This window comes from Perna viridis, chromosome 2 (assembly GCF_037379345.1).
Source record: "Perna viridis isolate PV_CMFRI_1.1 ecotype Kerala chromosome 2, ASM3737934v1, whole genome shotgun sequence".
NCBI classification, from domain to species: Eukaryota; Metazoa; Mollusca; class Bivalvia; order Mytilida; family Mytilidae; genus Perna; species Perna viridis.
This window is the reverse complement of record NC_142446.1, coordinates 53,258,077-53,278,033: the sequence shown is the minus strand read 5'-3', so window position 1 is coordinate 53,278,033 and position 19,957 is coordinate 53,258,077. Positions and strand designations below refer to the sequence as shown.

General features: G+C 31.2%; 1 protein-coding gene across 5 annotated transcripts in view; it reads right to left on the bottom strand.

The window, feature by feature from the left end:
• Positions 1 to 3,092: 3,092 nt before the first annotated feature.
• The window catches only part of LOC148626000 (uncharacterized), a 63,359-nt gene continuing 46,494 nt past the window's right edge, over positions 3,093 to 19,957 (bottom strand). For 4 of the 5 annotated variants that reach the window (XM_088569529.1, XM_088569528.1, XM_088569524.1 and 1 more), the window contains 10 exons: positions 18,425 to 18,503; positions 17,066 to 17,151; positions 15,348 to 15,488; positions 14,898 to 14,988; positions 13,695 to 13,777; positions 12,998 to 13,132; positions 12,601 to 12,760; positions 8,921 to 9,009; positions 7,769 to 7,909; positions 3,093 to 7,296 (listed from right to left, as the gene is read on the bottom strand). In XM_088569529.1, the coding sequence (XP_088425655.1) occupies positions 7,251 to 7,296; positions 7,769 to 7,909; positions 8,921 to 9,009; positions 12,601 to 12,760; positions 12,998 to 13,132; positions 13,695 to 13,777; positions 14,898 to 14,988; positions 15,348 to 15,488; positions 17,066 to 17,151; positions 18,425 to 18,503 (1,051 nt within the window). In that variant the 3' untranslated portion in view covers positions 3,093 to 7,250. The remainder of the gene's footprint in view (positions 7,297 to 7,768; positions 7,910 to 8,920; positions 9,010 to 12,600; positions 12,761 to 12,997; positions 13,133 to 13,694; positions 13,778 to 14,897; positions 14,989 to 15,347; positions 15,489 to 17,065; positions 17,152 to 18,424; positions 18,504 to 19,957) is intronic. The other variant, XM_088569527.1, reaches the window with a different exon arrangement.

The following is a 19,957-nucleotide window of genomic DNA, read 5'->3' as shown; positions in this document are numbered from 1 at the left end:
TAGGACCAGTATAATTCCACATATTTCCAAAGGACATTTTTCATATTCTAGATTTTAGGACTGTGTATAACAATGCAGATATCAACACTCTATCTTACGCAAAAAAAATGTCTAGATTAGGTTGTAAAATATTAAGGAATGATAGTTAAATAATTCTGGATTGGTTGTACAGAAAACATGACACCAACATTTATGTTTTTGTTTTTTGTTTTGGTTTATTTGATTTACTACACTAAATATACATAATAAAAACGCCCCTAGAAGTCTCTTACGTCAATTAATTGATAATAAATTGATTCAAAATCGCCGATGACCCAAGCCAAACGAATTTAAATTAGCATCAAGTTATTGGTTCTCAATTCGTAGATCGAGTGGTTGAAGGGCCTCTACTTTTTTGTGTTGCACGATTTCTACAACTGAGATCGAAAAAATCGAATGTTTTGGTTTGCCATCAAATATACGCATACAGTGGTATCAATTACAACCACTTTGAGAAGAAAATGATAAACACTGTCAGAATATTACACCTGGGACGTCTGAAACAACGATATTATATTTAAACCCATATTACATGTATGAAGACTAGACTATCTATAGTGAGACGATACCACTTCTGTTAAAAAATTACTTAGAAATATTTCATTATGTTCTGTCATGCAAGATTAAACTATTTACATAAAGTAATTAAATTTACATTCTATGATTTTGAACTGTTCCAATCTGTTTTAATTTCAAATTCCGTAAGACAAACGAAATTCAATTATAATTCAATTATTATCAAGGTTATATACCTGAATGTCAAACGCAAGTCGACACCTGTGTCAGGGGTCGCCGAACCCTGTAAAGATAAAAGAAGCCGCCTTCATGGTCATACTTGTTCTACCGGGCTTGTTGAATATTTTGGTTTTACCCTCCTGTTTTAAGTTCTAAAAGGTGTGTAAAAAGTTGTGGATTTATAAAACGAAAATGAAAACCTGACAGAAATCGAGAACTTTCGTCTTCTTACTTTTTAAACACGATTCTTGCTCCCATACCCAGATCAGTGCATTATAATATACAAGCATCATTCGAAGATGCATCAATTTTTTTCGGGCATGTGTATACAAAAAATAGTTATTAAGAATCAATGACGTAGAATTTTCATATATGGTAATTTGGCGTCACTTCCAGTTTTAATTTATGCACACAAATAACTCATTCTTACATAATTTAGCGTTTACCTGATGATAAACGCTCTGAGATTTATCTATGAAGATTATGATCTTTCTTATAAATAGTTATTAGAAAAAATCTAGCGATTAAAACTTTGTAAAAAAGAACTCGAAACCATCTTCCAAATATACGGAAGATGTTTCGATACATCGCATCTACCCCAAACAACCTGAGATAAAGGACACTGGTCAGCCTCATATCTTGATCTACACTTAGAGATCGATTGTAAAAGAAAACTACAATTACTCAATTATACGACATACGCGATGATTTTTTTTCATTCATGATTGTCAACTGTCTTTTCATCTACGGCAACCTCCCTTCAGCATATGCGTATTAAATTTTCATATCAAAACTCATACATTATGCCAGAGCTTGTCGTACCTATGCAGACTTTTTGTATCGCGCTTGACTTCTTACAATTAGGCTTCTGGATGAGGGTTATGTCGCTACAAGATTAAAGTCATTACTACAGAAGTTTTATGGTCGTCATCATGGACTCGTTGGCCGTAACGGTGTACCATGAACATTGATTTGTTCAACGTGTCATAGTTTTCCTTTACTCTTTCGGCTACGTCGGTCTTGACTTTTATGAGCAACTCGGTGTTTCTAAAAAAAGCAGAGGACGCTTACCCTTCTGATGCACCTGTTCCATGCTTCAGGTTTTCAGTGGAGTTGCTCATTTACTTTAATTACTTTGTATGTTTTATTTTTGTTTTTTTTTTCCTGCTGAAATCAAAAGAATGTTATCCAAGGGCAAAGACCAGAAATGGAAATAGACACATCAAAGAACATAAAATAACAAAAGATATTATTTACAAAGCAACAAAAGAAAATGAGCAACTCTTTTATGAAAATCTGTCTAAATAATAATTTAATTATTAGTTTGATATACCCTCAGGAAAGTGTGAAAAATACTACACAAACATATCACTAAAGGCTATTATTTGTTATTGACTTTCCTTTAGACTATTGTTTCTCAAATTTTGCCACCTTACTCAAACATACATGTAGTCTACTAATAACAGTGAAATGCACTAGGTCTACTAACTAGAGTAAAAAAAAGTCCATTGTACCTGTCTTCAATTATCAGAAGTCGCGTTTACTAGAGCTTTTAAACTTATGACTATTCATAATGTAATCAATTACAATTTTTACCCCATGTTAAAAACTTGAAGTTATTAGCCTCAACTCTATTGGAAACAAATTATAATCAATAGTAAAACTTTCTGCCTACCTGTAATGTATAACTTATTGATATTTTATATTTTTACTTCTGATGTAATGTTTTAAAAACACATTGAATAATTTCAATAGTCTCTGTGATAGTATCTTATGTCATTGTATATTTAAACTGTTATTTTTTTAAACTACTATTTAATGTTAATATTTTAATTATTTTTTAAAAGCCCAAAACAGTTTATGTTTGTATATATTTAAATATATCAACTTTAGTTTTTGACTTCGACTTTGTAAAACCCCTAATTTGATTCGGATTTAATTGTACAATAGGGGGAACATGTAATAAAGATTCTGTGAAAGTTTCATTTAATAACAAATCACAAAAGTCAATTTTTGCTATGTGAAACCCCAAAACTAATTCGAATCAAAATCTAAAACAGGAGATATACAATAAGAACATGAAATAAATGTTATGTGAACGTTTCATTCGATTTCAATAAGTGGTTTGATAGAAGTTACAAAAGTATGGCGGACACCCCTTTCCAAGTGGGATATAAAAAAGGGATCTGACTTACGGGCCTTAATATCCAGATGGTTTGAAAGGTAATTACAAAACAATTCATCTGACAATTAAAATAAAATTTACTTTTGTCAAGATAACCACCTAATCAATAATAATTAATAAATACTTGACCGCATCCAAGGGAGATAGCTTTATAAACATGAATTAAAATTTTGAATCCTAAACATTGTTTATCATTCTCACTAATTCAATTATCATTTGAGATTGAATATATAAACAAAAGACTATAACAGAAAAAATATTTTAAACAATTAATACAAAATGACAAGAACACTCCTACATGGCAAAACTAGTAATTGAAAATAAACATTAGTAAACACTAGTAAGAAAATAAAAAAAAAAGACCAAACAAAGGGGGGACACAAAAGATCCATACTGGTTATAATGCGGAGGACAATTAGAGCCTATTTTAAGACATGAATATAAAAGCAAGGATAATATAGTTAGACAAGGCCCGCAATAAGAGTTAATCATGAAAACTGACAAACCTAAACAAATAACACACATGAACTGAAAATGTTGAGACTAAAACTCATTTTGAAAAAAAATATTGCTTTTGGTATTTATCCTTTCTATTTTGAAAGATACTAGATCAGAATAAATTAATTATATTTTGGAATCTCAGTTTTTACTTCTTTCATCTACAATAATTTGTATATTGATCAACAAAGAAAAACAACCATTGAAATTAAATTACACATTGTATCTTAAACTAAGTGGTCCCTATTAAACTTATGGCCAACTCTATACCAGGACTTATAGGAATATTGCACTGGTTAATTACAATTTTCAATATTTCAAAATAAATTTCAGAATGAGAAACAGATATTTGAAATATAAACAGAGTCCTTGATAATGTACTAAGCAGCAAAATTGTATATAAATACATGAGAAGTTTCCTAATGTCAGTCATGGTAAACACAGCAATAAATGTCAACTGAGTACGACAATACAGTTTGTAGTAACTATTAATATTGCAATCACTTTTTGACTGTATCTTACAACCTGTAAAAAAAGTATGTTATTATTGTAAATTAGGATATTTCGGTATCAGGTTATTTGGTGGTTTTCAGTCAAAATGTGCATGTTTAATTTTCATTAACATTTGCATTCAGAACGTTTTATTTTTGCATTATATTCAGGGTGGAATCAAACTATCCTTTATTATCCTAAAAAGAATCTAACATATCATACTCATTACTACAATGAAGGGCCAATTTAATATTGTGATGTAGACAAATGTTACCATATTAATCTTCTTGTTCTTCACACATATTAATACACTGATATATATTGGCTGCCTGTAGATTTTCAAACAGTAAGGTTATAGCGGTAATCAAAAGAATGTAATCCAGGGACTAAGACCAGACATGGAAAACAGACATACACAACAAAGAATATAAAGTAACTAAAATCATACATACAAAGTAACAAAAGCAAATGAGCAACTCGGACTCCACTAAAAACTGAACCAGGTGCACCGGTAGGGTAAGCGTCCTCTGCTTTTCTAGAAACACATTATATATTGGTGTTTTTAATTCGTGCTCTTTTAAGAGATGAGTCAAAAAAAGCCAAAATAAAACTATAGCCAAAATTCCCCAATTCACGGTAATGTAAGAACAATATGTTAGGAGGAATGCACAAAAACTGGCAGTTTGAACTGAACTGAAACCACTTTCAACATTTTTTTAAAAAGTAATTTGAATTAAACTAGGTAGAAATCTACCCTTTATTAGAGCAATGTGACCTACTTCATCAATATTGAACCGTTTGAGAACATCAAGACACTGTCATTCAATTTTAAACATCTGACAGAAGAAAAATGACTCAGTTAATATCCCTTTTGTTTCACAAATGATCAAGTGAAAACAAATTTCTTTCATTATGTAGTATTCTTTTTTTGAAAAATAGTAATTTTTACCAAAAACCTAAATCTTTATGTGGGAGATTTTAATACTTCCATTTATTTTGGGGATCTCCCCTAATATGGGAGGGTTTAAAGGTATGTGTTGAAATTTTTATACCATAGATATATGTTTGTTATAGAAAACATCATCACTTATCATACATTCGATTAAAGTTCATTTATCGTCCAATTTGTTAAATCATATACATCACAAATAAAAGTTAAATTACAGTCTCAAATTGGAATCAGAAGTAGCATAGCAATATGGTAATGAAATATAATTCAGTTGTTTGGTTACAATTATATTTGTTAAAAATCCAACTTAAATGAAATCAATGTAAACAGTTTTAAAGTTAAATTACAGTCTCAAATTGGAAACAGAAGTAGCATAGCAATATGGTAATGAAATATAATTCAGTTGTTTGGTTACAATTATATTTGTTAAAAAATCCAACTTAATGAAATCAATGTAAACAGTTTTAAAGTTAAATTACATGCAGCATTCCCTAAAAAGCAGCCTTTTTTAATGAACAATCTTAGTAAAGTATATCCAGAAAGCAAAATTAAAATTTCTCATCACTAATAAATTTTATGTATATGAATATATGAATAATATGAGTTCCTACTTATCTCACACGGACAAATTTAAAAAAAAATATTTAATTACAGCTGTAATTTCTAAATACCCTTGTTTTATAACAATATTTTGATTACTTGTATTTTGTATGCATTGGTACAGATTAACTTTACAATAACCAAAATATAAATGCAACAATAGCCTGTCTATATTGTCTATTCATGTTAAAATATACATAAACAGCAAGGTCATATATAACATACATAAACCACAAGGTCATATACAATATACATAAATCTTCCTAATAAACACTATATCACAGAAAAATAATGTTAAACCTGAAAGAACATGTAGTTGCACATGTTGTCATGCTAGGTATGCCAAATTTGTACAAAACTGCTGATAGTTTATACCAAAACAACTTATAACACATGCCCCATCTATATCAAGCCGAATTCAGGATCCCAGAATATAGTAATGACATTTGGATGGACAGATGCACAAAGTGATTCTAATACAGGAGCCACTCATTGAATGGGGATATAAAATGACTTTATTACCAGACATTGCAACTCCCAATAGAACCAAAATTTAAATCTTACATTATTGAACATACAATACATCTGATTACAGAACCTAATCCCTAAGTATAAATTACATATATTTTACTATGCACTAATGATTTATTATAATAAAAATAATGTCTCCTAATAACGAATGGTAGATATATGTAACACAAAAAATAAAATCTCCTGCAATCTTAAGTTTGATTGCATAAAATCTTTTGCAAAGGAGTCAGTCTTGTGGGGGCAGATATGGAGGTTACAAAACAAATAACTACGGAAGCCACACATTTCACACAATTAAATTTTACATATCTTTAATTTACTCTATTGCAAGTATAAAAATATTTTTTTACTCCTAACAGTTCTATAGCATTTTACAACACTACACTATTATTTTTAAACAATTTTTAGGTTTTTAAACTTATAAGCATGCAACTATAAGTTAAGTAGCACTTCTCATAAGAATCATGCAAAATGTAATGCAAGATTAGAAAGCCTTCATATTTTTATTTTTGATATTTGATTTAAAATGTCATGGAAAACAGAAAGGAACATGCAGCTTTTCATATAACCCTTGTTCATAGAAGATAAAAATTATATGTAACATACTGTGAAATTAAAAATTCAGGGAGATAACTATGTAAAAAGACACTGAAATACACTAGAAAACTATTAGAATCTCCATGTGGATTTTCTCCTTATAGCAGGCAAATTGGAATGAATAATTATACATTTTATCATATAGACCTATAAAGCAACTTAATAACAAAAATAAAAATATGTAGTCTTTTTTGAGATGTGTTACACTTTACAAAATTTGTATGATTCTTACAGCTACAGTTGACAGTTATACATATCTTGCAATACCATTACTATCTAGATATAATTTAGTTTCAGAAATAACATGCTTTCTGGTTGGATAAAAAAAAATTGACCATCATCTCATAGATCCAATTTTGTAATGTGACTATGACGTCATCAACCTATTTTAATGATTTACCCATAAAATTTTGATACTTAAAATAATTATAAGGATTGACTATTATTTTTTTTGGTCTATTTGAAATAAACTCAATGCCATTGGTCCACACTTGGAAATAACCTGCTATGCAGGTTATGAGTGTGCACCAAATAATTGAGGTTACTACCATATAGACCAAAAAATATAACAGCAATTCCTTAATTAATACTACTATCAACTAAAGACTAGTTTAATAAGTATAATTATGGATTGCTTGATTTTGTGTCTGTTTCAGGCTTGTTTCCCCATCTACAATGTACAGAATATAAAAAAATTAAAGGATAAAACCTTCTAAAAAAATTAAAAAAACAGATATATAATGGAGGACAAGAGAAAATCAATTCTAAAATAATTCTTTCCAAAAAGTAAGATGATGACAAAGAAACACCTTAATGATGATAACACAATATGTACATGTAACTTATTGCCAGAAAATTTATATTTACCCTTGAGTTTGTATTCATTTAAAGTATTCATTTAATGGTTTACAGTTTGAGCCTGACTCAATATCCACTTCATCATGAGAATAGGTTGTATTTGTTTGAAATACATGTCATAACACAAATAGAACAAGGATCCCTAATTGCCCTAGTATAAACCATTTTGTGACACTTGAAATTGCATAACCATAGCATTGACTTGAAACATGTTCCCATGAACAGATACGTTCGACATTTTTCTCTTTTTGAGGTACACACACAATAATACATGTTAGTCTTACCTGTCCTTTATATCCACATCAGCATCTTTTGATTTCAGGAATTTTACCAATTCTTCATGACCCTCAGCTACAGCAATGTGAAGGGCAGATCTAGAGTCATAATCCACTGTATTCAGTAGTTTAGGGTCTGTCTTTAAATAACTGTGGAAAAATATGCACGAAGTAAAACATATTTCAATAAAACTGTAATAGAAAATTGTTGTCTGTATTTGTATGTACCAAACACTTAATTACCTGGTCATTTCTAGCCATTTCTGTAAAACTTCATTAGATAAATTTCTGTTAAATTACAATTGAAGTCCGATATCACTGATTCTTCTGACTTGACAAAACAATTATTTTAAGGAGGCAGACCTAGGGTAAGGGACATAACTCTTGAAATCAGTGATATGTTTGCATCATTTTCAATTTCACAAAGGTCTACCAAGCCTTCATTTGAAAAAGAATGAAATCAGTCCAAATTATTTTGATGCTTACATGAGATTGATGTAAAATGCTGAATATAAACGTTCCACAGATTTGTAAGAGCTGTGTCCCTCATCTTAGGTCTACATTCATAAATGTTAAAGATATCTAGATCAGCAAATTTATTTGCTATATTTAATCACAAGCAAAGTATCAAAGATATGTGTTTAATTGTTTTATCAACTACATCAACATATACATGTATGGGAGAAATGGTTTCTGTTATGATGAGTATCATAACTCATTTACTACATCTAATACGCTTGTGTAAGAATCTATATTAAACACTGTTTTTTCCTTCAAATTTCTCATTTACTCAGCACTATTATATGTTGCCAACAAAACTAGAAAGAACTAGAAAAAAAATGTGAGTAGTCTCACAAAGAGAATACTCCCCGCTTTGAGTAAACTAACAACATGTTTAACACTTTAGTTGTATAATATTCAATTACTGTGACCTGACAGTAATTGCCTTCCTTCAAGCATATTCTCATTAAATTATCTTAAGTTACTTTCCTTTACAAATCTGTATGTGAAATCTAACCTTCCTGTAAAATTTCACCAAAATCCATTTGATAGCTTAAGAAAAGTTGGATTTACAAGATATAACATGTAAACCCATAAGTTGGATTATCTCCTTTAGCAATTGCTATCTCTGATATTTTGTATAATTGTACAGATTCTTACCTGTTGATGGCCCTGATGTCACCTTTAAATGCTTTGTTCAGAAATAAAAATGTTTGAACTTGTTTTTCTTGCTTTATAAAATTTGAATCCTGTAATAAAAATTATACAATATTAATATTGGTGACACAAAACTTGAAATAGAAATTGAAGTAGAAATATTAAAAATTGATTTAATTAAAAAAGGTATTTGCATTTTTTTTGCAGTTTTGAAAGAGAAAGGTCCATCCATAAATTCTGCAAAAAGAGTGTTATATGCTTCTAATATATCTGAAATGTATTTATTGTTTTTGTCATCTGAAATTGACATAAAAAAACATGGGTGGGCTTGTCAGTCAACAGACGAGGCATGGTTGTCAACCACATGTACATGGAATTTACAGAATTGTAATAACTGTCAACAATAAAGACTTAGAAGATGAACAACCAATCAAAATTCACAAATAGGCAAATAAGATTGGAATTATTGCCTCACAGGCAATTATAAGATAAATGTTATCATATGTTTTGAAACATATTTAAACATATGTTTGAGACCAGTTTGGTATATATATGTTTTTGTGCATTTCAAAATAAATGAAATCATCTTTTTGAAAATCATACATATATCACACTGCTTTCATACATGAAGTCCTGTTAAAAACATGAAATTACAATATGATCATGTTTGATCTTTAGTTCATGAACTAATTCATAAGTCAGAAACATATATTTTTAATCCTAAGCATATGAAAAAATGTAACAAACATTTTCAGTTCCAATTGTAAATCAGTGCAAGATTCCACAAATGGACACTTATAAATCTATAAGTTGGTAATCCTTACATGATGCTAAGTGCAATAGCAATCCATGTAAGTATTATAACTGAAACAATTCACTGGTCTTGTTTTCTTAAAATCAGTACGACTAGAATTTGATATGACTAATGTTTCAATTTCTTAAGCCTAGTCTTGGGCCAATTTTTAATATATTTATCATAGAAAATAGTTGTTCATCATACAGTTGAATTCATAATAGTAATCGCTAATTATTTTTCTGTGAACTCTTTCTAATAATTAATCAGAGGATTTATTAACATATTATATTTTAACAACTTTCTGTTTGGACTACTATTGTTATATCTGAATTAACAGGAGGCTCCCAGGAGCATGGTTAAATTTTGCCAATAAATTTAACAAGATGTTGTCCAACAATTTTGACTCAAGAAGACTTTGGTAGGACTTATCATTAGGATCATTTCAGCAGTAGAAGGTTTCTTTCTATCTATCACAGTTTTCATGATATTTGGCTGAAAATTGAAAAAAAAGAAAAAAGGTCATTTTTCACCATTCAAAATTAATAACTCTTACAAGGAGTCGTCTGACAACTTTTATCCATGGAGACTTTTGTAGGCCTTATAACATCAAGTATTTCAGCAATTGAAAGAATTTAGGTAAACCTGACGGTTTTGGAGATATAATATGTGAAAAACTACTGTCTGACCCGTACATACATATGATAAAATCATTCCTTCAAAACTGGAGATTTGTCATTTTTCAGCTGAATATTTGGTTTGAAAACCTGAAGTTTTTTATTTGGTTTTTTTTTTTGCGGTATAACAAGTCAAATATGTGTGAAAGAATAATCAAGGGAACCAAGGTTATAGCAGTAATCAAAAAATGTAAATCAGGGACAAAGACCAGACATGAAAAACCGACATACATAACAAAGAACATGAAGTAACTAAAATCATACATACAAAGTAACAAAAGCAAATGAGCAACTTGGACTCCATTAAAAACTGGGAGCATGGACCAGGTGCACTGGTAGCGTAAGTGTCCTCTGCTTTTCTAGAAACATCCGCCACTCATAAAAAGTCAAGTGCGGGGTAGACGAAAGAGGATAGGAAAACTATGACACGTTGAACAAATCAGTTTTTATAGTGCAGATGGATACACACCAACCGTAACGATCCACGAGATCGTGACATCCATAAAACCTCTGTAGTGATGACTTCAATCTTGTCGCAGCATAACCCTGTTCCAGAAGCCTATTTGATAGAATTCTAGCGCGATACAACAAGTCTGTACATTTTCGACAAGCTCTGGCATAACGTATGAGTTGTGATATGAACATTCCATATGCAGGTGCTGAAGGGATGCTGCTACAGATGAAAGGAAAGTGACAAGTCTGAATGAAAAGTCATCACGTTTGACGTAAAGTTTGGTCAAAAGTTTTATTTTACCATTGATTTCTTAGTGTAGGTCAAGATATGAGGCTGACATCACAGTGTCTGCAGTATCCTTTATCTCAAGTTCTTTGGGGTAGATGCGATGTATCACATGAAATTAGGATTGCTTGAAGATAATGCGTCATCCATATAATGGAAACTGAGATTAAAGGATCTAGCAAAACAATATTCTTTCTTTCAGATCAGATCAGTTATACAGTCAGCCTCATAAGAGTGAGGAGCACAATTTGATCCTGTTGGAATGCCGGCTGTTTGTTGAAAAACGTGTCCACCACACTGGACAAATATGTTGTCAATTAAAAATTCCAGCATTTTGTAAACATCTTCTTCTGTATATTTGGAAGATGATTTGGAAGTATTCTTTACTAGGTTCTAATTCCGGTAGAATTGAATTCTGGTAGGTTCACATGTATGGACCCATATGTTCTATTCTTAGTAACGGCAGCAATGTTTTTCCATAGATCATAAATTAGTCAGTTCTATGCAGGATACCCAAAGGAACATTCATATCAAGCTTGGTTCTAATTGGTCTGGAAGTGTCAGAAGATTTTTTTATGGAAATAACATTTAAATTAAAAAAAAACATGAAAAAAGGGCAATAACCCCAACATGGCTTCACAGATTAAAACAAAAATTTGACCACAGATAGATCTCATCATGCTGAACAATTTTACCTCATGCCAGAATTTAGCTAAATCTAATGGTTTCGGAGCTATATGTAAAAAACTACTGTCTGACCCCTATGATCTATTTTAAGTAACAGTGGCCATGCTTTTCAACTGATCAAAAATTCCCATACTAGTTCCATGCAGGATACCCCAAGAAACTTTCACACAAAATTTTGTTCAAATTGGTCAAGTAGTTTTAAAGGAGAAGATTTTTTAAATAAATTAAAAATTGAAAACGTCGAAGAAGGGCAATAACTCCAACAAGGATTAACAGATTAAAATCAGAATTTGACCACAGTTAGATCTCATCATGCTGAACACTTTTACCCATGTCAAAGTTAGCTTAACCTTACAGTTTTGGAGATATTTACAAAAACTATTGTCGGACTATTATGTTCTATTTTTAGTAACGACAGCCATGTTTTTTTGATGGATCAAAAATACCCACATCAGTTCTATGCAGAATATCCAAATAAACATTCATACCAAGTTTGGTTCCAAATGGCCAAGTAGTGTCAAAGAAGAAGAGTTTTGAAAACTTTTTAACCATGAGGATGACAGATGATGGATGATGATGACCGTCGCAAAGTGATGGCAATAGCTCACAGGTGAGCTAATAAAATGACCATGAGACATATTCTCACTTTTCTGGTAAATAACTGGCATTTTTACCACTTCTCGAGCCTTAGCCTATGTACAACTCCAACCATGCTGCTAATTTCATCCTGCCCATGATGACAGTGTTGTAACAGTACATGGCGAAGTGTATATCTAAGAGAATTTACCTCTTGAACATCATCACAGTCTGCCTTCTTCATGGCACTCTCAAGCTCAGTTTTCACTTGTTCAAATTCTTGAAGACATGTAGTTTTACGTTTGCTATTCTCCTTTTCCTTCCATAATTCTATTTTGACATTAACTAGATCAATTGGCCTCTTCCCGAGACTAAAGTAATAAAATGAAATACTATTTTATACAACTGTTGGTTTGTTGTTAAGACTTGTTTTACTTGAAATATTTTTCTACTTATATTGTAGACACACATACCAAAAATCTGCTCAATATTTAAAAACGTTGAGAAAAAAAGTCGGAGAACAGTTATTTTTCTGAAATTGTTTTTAAGTTTAAAAGCAATAGCCATTAATAAATATTTATTTTCTATTTAAGAAATTTATGTCATACCTATTACGAACAAAAGGAGAAACTTTACATTCATACAAAAGATATTTTACATCAGTCAATCTTCCCTTCGTTGCTGACACATGCAGAGGTGTTTCTCTCAAATAGTCTGAGGTATCCATTTTGAAATGCTTATACCTGTAAGAAAAAATGTACAATTCCAACCTCTTTTATTACAATGAAATCACTAAAAAATTAAAAGTAAAGGGAAATAACTATTTAATATGTTATAAAATTACAAGTTAGTTTGTGAACTTTACAGATAATTTTTAAGTAACTGTACACTATGTCTCTTCTAAATGGATAGTCTTTTAAATTAGTTTACTTTTTTATTCAAACTTAAAGAATTCAGAAAAGGAAACTTCTCCATCAACTTTGATGACATTGTCTTTGTTATAAATATATGTATTCAAGCACCAAAACTTATGATGCTTAACCTTTTCATAATAGTTTACTGTTTTGTTAGCAACTACACATAAAAGGAACTATTCATTTCAGCAGGTCTATAACAACCTGATCATTCTGGCCTGAATGCAACAAATTATAAAAAAAATACTTAAGTCTGAAAATATTCGTAACTTCCTCGGTGTCTTTGAAATTGACAAAGTCACTGACAGTTAAGAATTTTCTGACCTAAGTTATTTTGCAAGTTTCTGGAGCCTGATCATTCAGATAGTAAACAAATAAATGTTGCTTTTACCTGACATTGTCACCCATTTTACTCAGTAAACCTTTAGCAGCAGCCTTCATTACCACTGTCAAGGTTTTTTCAGCAAATGTTGGCTGGAAAAAAAGATAAACTGAATGAAAGTACTTTTGGATCACTGGGCATGTCCCCAATGAAATTAATTTTTGTATGAAGATGACATTCATATTCCTGAATCAAGGTATCATGAGAAAATACTTGTCTAACAATCCTATTTTCTTTACAAATTTCTGAGAAGAGATAGAGAATCCAAAAATATGATCATGAGTACTGAAGAAGCCCAGATTTAACAAGTGTTCATGATTTCTTCCTCTCTAAGTGTTCTCAACACAAACGACTTTTAATTTGGTTATTCATGATAAACCATTGATTATCCTATTTATTATATAAATTTTCTCAAAACATTTATTACTATTACAAATAAATATATTCCAAATCATTAGTAATGTCAAAGTTAAAGTCACATGAAGAAGGCGTTTAGGTGAGAGGAAGTCCAAAGAATATACTCCGGTAGTATTTCAAATATGAATGATCAAAATTCAATACACAGGGAACATTCGATGCTCACTGCTATCTATCATGAGCAGGAGAACTTTTAAAATACGTTTTTTTTTCATATTTTTTTGACAGTTTTAGAAAAAAACCTAACAAATGAATGGTAATTATAAAGTGTTGATATGTTGATATTGATTGTAGAACACAATGCATTGTTTACTAGACAATTTATGCATTGACATTTAATTATGACCACATAATTCCATTCAACAGATCGGCTCTGTTTCATGTGTTCATGTTTGGTGATGTTTTTTGGAATTCTGACATATTTGAATCATCCCATAGCAAATGCTTCAGTATTATTTTACTGATATTAAACATTTTTATAGTGTAAGAAACTGTCACTTGACACCAACTTCACTGATTGTTGTTGGCATGATTTTATAGTTTACAAATGACTTGCTCTTTGATGTTATACATGTATGGTCATTACAAAGAGATCATGTATTGTTTAAGCTATTCATACAAGAATGAAAGCAGGAAAAATAGGAACATGTAGTTATCATTTTTTATCACTCTTGACAATAAAGCATACAGCCTCAAAATCTTAAAGATGAATAATTTTAATTGTAGAAATATCAGATAAAAATGCTGTGTTTCCTTAGATGTGTAAATTACTTAAAGTCAAACAATTTAAGTCACCTCTGGAGTTTGCTTTACATTATCTTTCCCCTTCTCTAAAATTTTTTCTATAACATCATTCTTTACTTCATGAATAGGTAAGCGATTATCCCTGAAAAGTAAACATAGAATTATAAATTTCTATCCTTTGTAACAAGAGCATTTCTGAAATTTGAGGAGATGAAGGAAAAAAAAATCTTTAATAAAATCTTACTAAAACCAGACCAATAAAATAGCTTGACCTGCATCACCATCATGTATTTATCAGCACTTAAAAATCTTTATATTTATAAACACTGACCTTTCTGTAAAATTTCATAGAAATCCATTTCGTTGTTTAGGACAAACTACACTTTGGAGATGTATAGACAGACTGAAAAGTTGACTGAACACAAGGTGGTTCCTTTACATACCAAGTTTTTGTGTGAAGTGTAAATATCACTAATTTTTTTTTTTTACAATGAGCAATACCTGTCTGGAACAGAAACATCAACTTTTGCCACCTGTACAAGAAATTTAACAGCATCTACTTGATTTTCTGCTGCTGCTATATGTAAAGCAGTTCTTCCATCATAATCTCTTAGATTCATGTCAATCTTTTTCTTAAACAACCTGAAAACAATTGATAGTAATATATTACGTGAAAGTCATTACAATTTCAATAAATTTTAACTTGGAGGCCAACAATTTGAAAGAGTAATCAAAGGAACCAATATTCCAGCAAAAAGAATGCAATACAGGGAGCACTCTACTTGAAACTAGGAGCATGGACCAGATGCAATGGTAGGGTGAGCATCCTCTGCTTTCATACAAGGTTTCAAAGGCAACTTAGAGTGGTTGCAGACACTCGCTGAGCCATCTGAGCCATACAAAAAAAAATAGACTGTTTGTCTGAGGGAATTATGGTTATTAACCATATTAACTTTCAAAACATTGTAATCTATGTTTTCAGAGTTAATCTTTCAAAACAGGCCAACCAGAAGCTCTTATCGTCTCTGGCAGCCATCAACTTAAATCAAGCTGAATCAAAATATAATAACATATACAATTTGTCTCTTTTATTATTTCTGCCATGTTTGATAACCATTGGTTTCATAAAGGCAGAGATATAGGCCAAAATGTGTTTTCCCATAGGTTTTCAATGGCAACTGAATCGCCTCAGCCACCTGTTGAGCCTGCTGAGCCCAATGAAAAAGTGGATTGTTTGTTGAGGGAATTCAACCCTATTATAGGAGAAGACTATGATATTGTGCAAGTCAGAAATATCGAAACTAATCTGTTAAATGTTCCTGGAAATTAAATTGAAATAAAATAATTTCGTTTTCTTAAGTAATTAATTGCCATTTATAATTAGGAAATTTGAATTTCCCGAGCCTATTGCTGCACCCATGATCGGTTGAGCTGTGACGTCACGAAGTCGGTTTGTAAAGTGAAAGAAAATAGGTATTTGATTACGATGTCCAAAGAAAGTGCAAATTTGGGGCTTTTACCTTTCATCAATCATAAGCTTGACAAGACAATATGTTTTGGTGATTAGATAAACAGTATTGTAAACTTGTTTACAGAATATTCTTTGTTAACATACTATATGCAGTACTTGTATCAGTACCTGACCAACTTAGTGACATCAAAAGTTAAGCTGAAGCTATCGGTGAAAATCAATAAAGTTTACATATGATCTTCCTTCAGATAGGAGAATTCCGCAAGATGGCTATTCACATATATTTCAAAGATTTCTAATTTTGCATTGACTTGAGCATTTTACAAAAGCACATTTTGCTTTAAAGATTATTTATTTTTGTTTACATTGGTATAATTTTTCATAAGAGCCTACCTTAATGTAAAGGTGGTCTTTCCCTTTCAGTTTCAAAACAAGGGCTCCTATGATTTTAGAGGAGTTGCTCTTGGAAAATTTGCCAGTCTGTAGTTAGATAGCCTGCAGTGGCCATTTTGTTTGATCAAATGGAACAAAAAGTAGTTCTTTATAGAAGCTCTTCCATTTATCATTTCTGCCAAGTGTTTGGTTAAAATAAGTCATGGGATTTTCAAGTAGTTGAGCAAATAAGAAAAAAATTAGACAAATACAAAGTGATTTAATATAAAGCTCACATAGACTTTTTTGTTAAAAAAGGATTTAGATTAGTATTAACATGTGATAGTGTTAGCAAAGGTTAAGTATTTCTACAAACCTTTTTAGTTCTGTTACATCCCCCTTTTTAGCAGCATTTAATAACATACAAGTATGATATTCATCGTTCTCTGTGTCAACCAATTCCTGTAATATACTGGTAATTCAACAAGCAGTAAAAGAACATGGCCCCAATCCTGATGTATTATCTAATAGTTTTGATATAAATGAAAATGTCAATGAAAATGTATTTAATCAAAATCCACTTAAGTAGCAGTCTTTGTAAGAATCAGGCAAAATCTGAAAAATGTGATGCACCCGCAAAAAGGCTATATATTTTTATTTTTGTAATGAAGTTGTTTTATGGGTCTATACTATGAAATGTGTAATTATTCATTCAAATCTGCCTGCTCTTAGGAGATAATCAACATTGAAAATACAGTAGATTCTACTGTATTTGAGCGCTATTTACAGAGTTATCTCCCTTAATTTTGAAATCTACAGTGCATTCTATATAATGTTTATCTCCTAAGAGCACGGGTTATATGAAAAACCACATGTTTATTTCTTTTTACTATGACATTTCAAACAAATTATCAAAAATAAAAATATGTAGGCTTTTTACCCATGAATAAAATTTTGCATGATCCTTAGCTGGAGTGCTACTTAAGTATTTGCAAGTCATTTTTAGATAATTTCATTTCACTGTTAAATGCTTTGCAAGGGCAAAATAAAGCGAGTGAGACACCCAATCTATGAACTGAGTCAAATGGGTTAGTACACAAAAACTCTCCTGACTTCTTTGACCTACTGACCCCAAATCAATAGGTTTCTTGCTTTTCGCTAAAAGGTTAGCAAGCTTAAGCATAAATGTGTTCCAGAGAAGTACTGACAAAAAGTAAGCTCTATAGCTACATATTCATACATGATTCTTAAGAAAAGAATAAAACTAGAATAACTGTGAGCAATGCTCACTAACTTTATAACTCCTCCCCCCCCCACCCCCCAAATTTGATAACCTGCACCTTTTGACCACCATATTGATTTGGATCTAAATAGGAGGTGCATAATGAGAACATATAAAAATGTTTCTGGGAAAGTTTAATTCAATTCCATTCAGTGATGTAGGATGGGTCTCCAATATGTCTCCAAATTCGCAAATGACAAAATCAACGTTTTGATATATGAAATCCCTAAACCAATTCAGATCAAAACCTGAAAGAGGAGGTGCATAATGGGAACATGTAAATAATGATTATATGAAAGTTTCATACACTTCTAATCAGTGTTGCAGGGAATAAATGGATAAGAGACGGGCCCCTCTTGTGTAATGGAAGTACAGTATGGAATCCTGTTGCTTAATACACATCCCCCACCCCCACTTTGGAAGTAGGTGGGTATAATAATATAACAGACTTACTGGACAATATATTAGCATCATATTATAAACAGCTTCTCTGTTTGGCTTTTTAGAAGCTTCAAAAGGAGTCAAATTCCATCTGCAAAACAAACAAAAAAATGAAATTGCCAGTAATACCCACACTCGTACAGGAATTTGATTTCAAACTGCACTCAGAATTACTTACAACGTATAACCTATACATATATATCTGAAACAATCCATCCATTTAGAGCCACAATAATTGTACTGAAATTCTGACTGAGGGATGGATAATGTTATTCCAATATACCATCCACTTTTTGAGTGGGAGTAAAGCATTTGTTTAAAATCCTGATACAAATGTAATACATCAATCTAGGGTTCTGACAAAAAATTTCAAACATCTGAAATCAAAACAGTTAGCCACACTTGGAAAGCTTTTATCAGCAAAATGCTTCCCAAAGCCCACATTGATAAAACCACAGTGGTGGAACAATGAACAGTTGGGGCAAATATGGACACAACATTCAAGCTTAAAAAACAGGGAGCATAAGATTCTAACATTCAACGCAGAGAGTAATCAAGGGAATCAAGATTCTAGCGTAAATCAAAAGAATGTAATCCAGGGACAAAGAACAGACATGGAAAGTAGACACTCAAAACAAAGAACATAAAATAACCAAAATAATACAAAAAGTTGAACTCCACTAAGGCTCACTAACTTGGTATCCCCCACTCCCATTTTAAACAATATGTACCTTCTGACTTCCATTTTGATTTAAATTAGAATCTAAAAAAACACACTGGGAACATGTTATAAAGAAATTCTGTGAAAAATTCATTGAATTCCATTTAGCGGTATAAATGGAGTAACAGTTAAGAGAAGAGTCCTTCCTTGTCCCCATATTCACAAATGACAAAGTCCATGTTTTGCTATATAAAAACCCCTAAATTGATTTAGATAAAAAAAATTAAAATAGCAGGTGCACAATAAAAACGTGTAATAAAGATTCTGTAAAAATTTCATTCAATTCCATTCAGTGATATGGTAGGAGTAATGGATAAGATATGGGTCCCCCTTGTCCCCATATTCACAAATGACAAAGTCCATGTTTTGCTATATAAAAACCCCTAAATTGATTTAGATAAAAAAATTAAAATAGTAGGTGCACAATAAAAACGTGTAATAAAGATTCTGTAAAAATTTCATTCAATTCCATTCAGTGATATGGTAGGAGTAATGGATAAGATATGGGTCCCCCTTGTCCCCATATTCACAAATGACAAAGTCCATGTTTTGTTAGTGAAACCCCCTAATTGATTTAGATTAAAATATATAAGTAGGAAGTGCACAATGGGAACATGTAATAATTTTTTTTTCAAACTTTAGAGTAACAGATAAGAGATGGGTACCCCCTGTGTAATTGTGTAAATGAATTAAGGAAGGATGGAAAGACTGACTGTAAGACACCCCATCACTATATACCCCACACTTGCAAAGTGGGTGTCATAATATGTATCCATATATATGTGACCAGAACTGTTGTGTCCCCTTTTTGACCCATCCTTTCT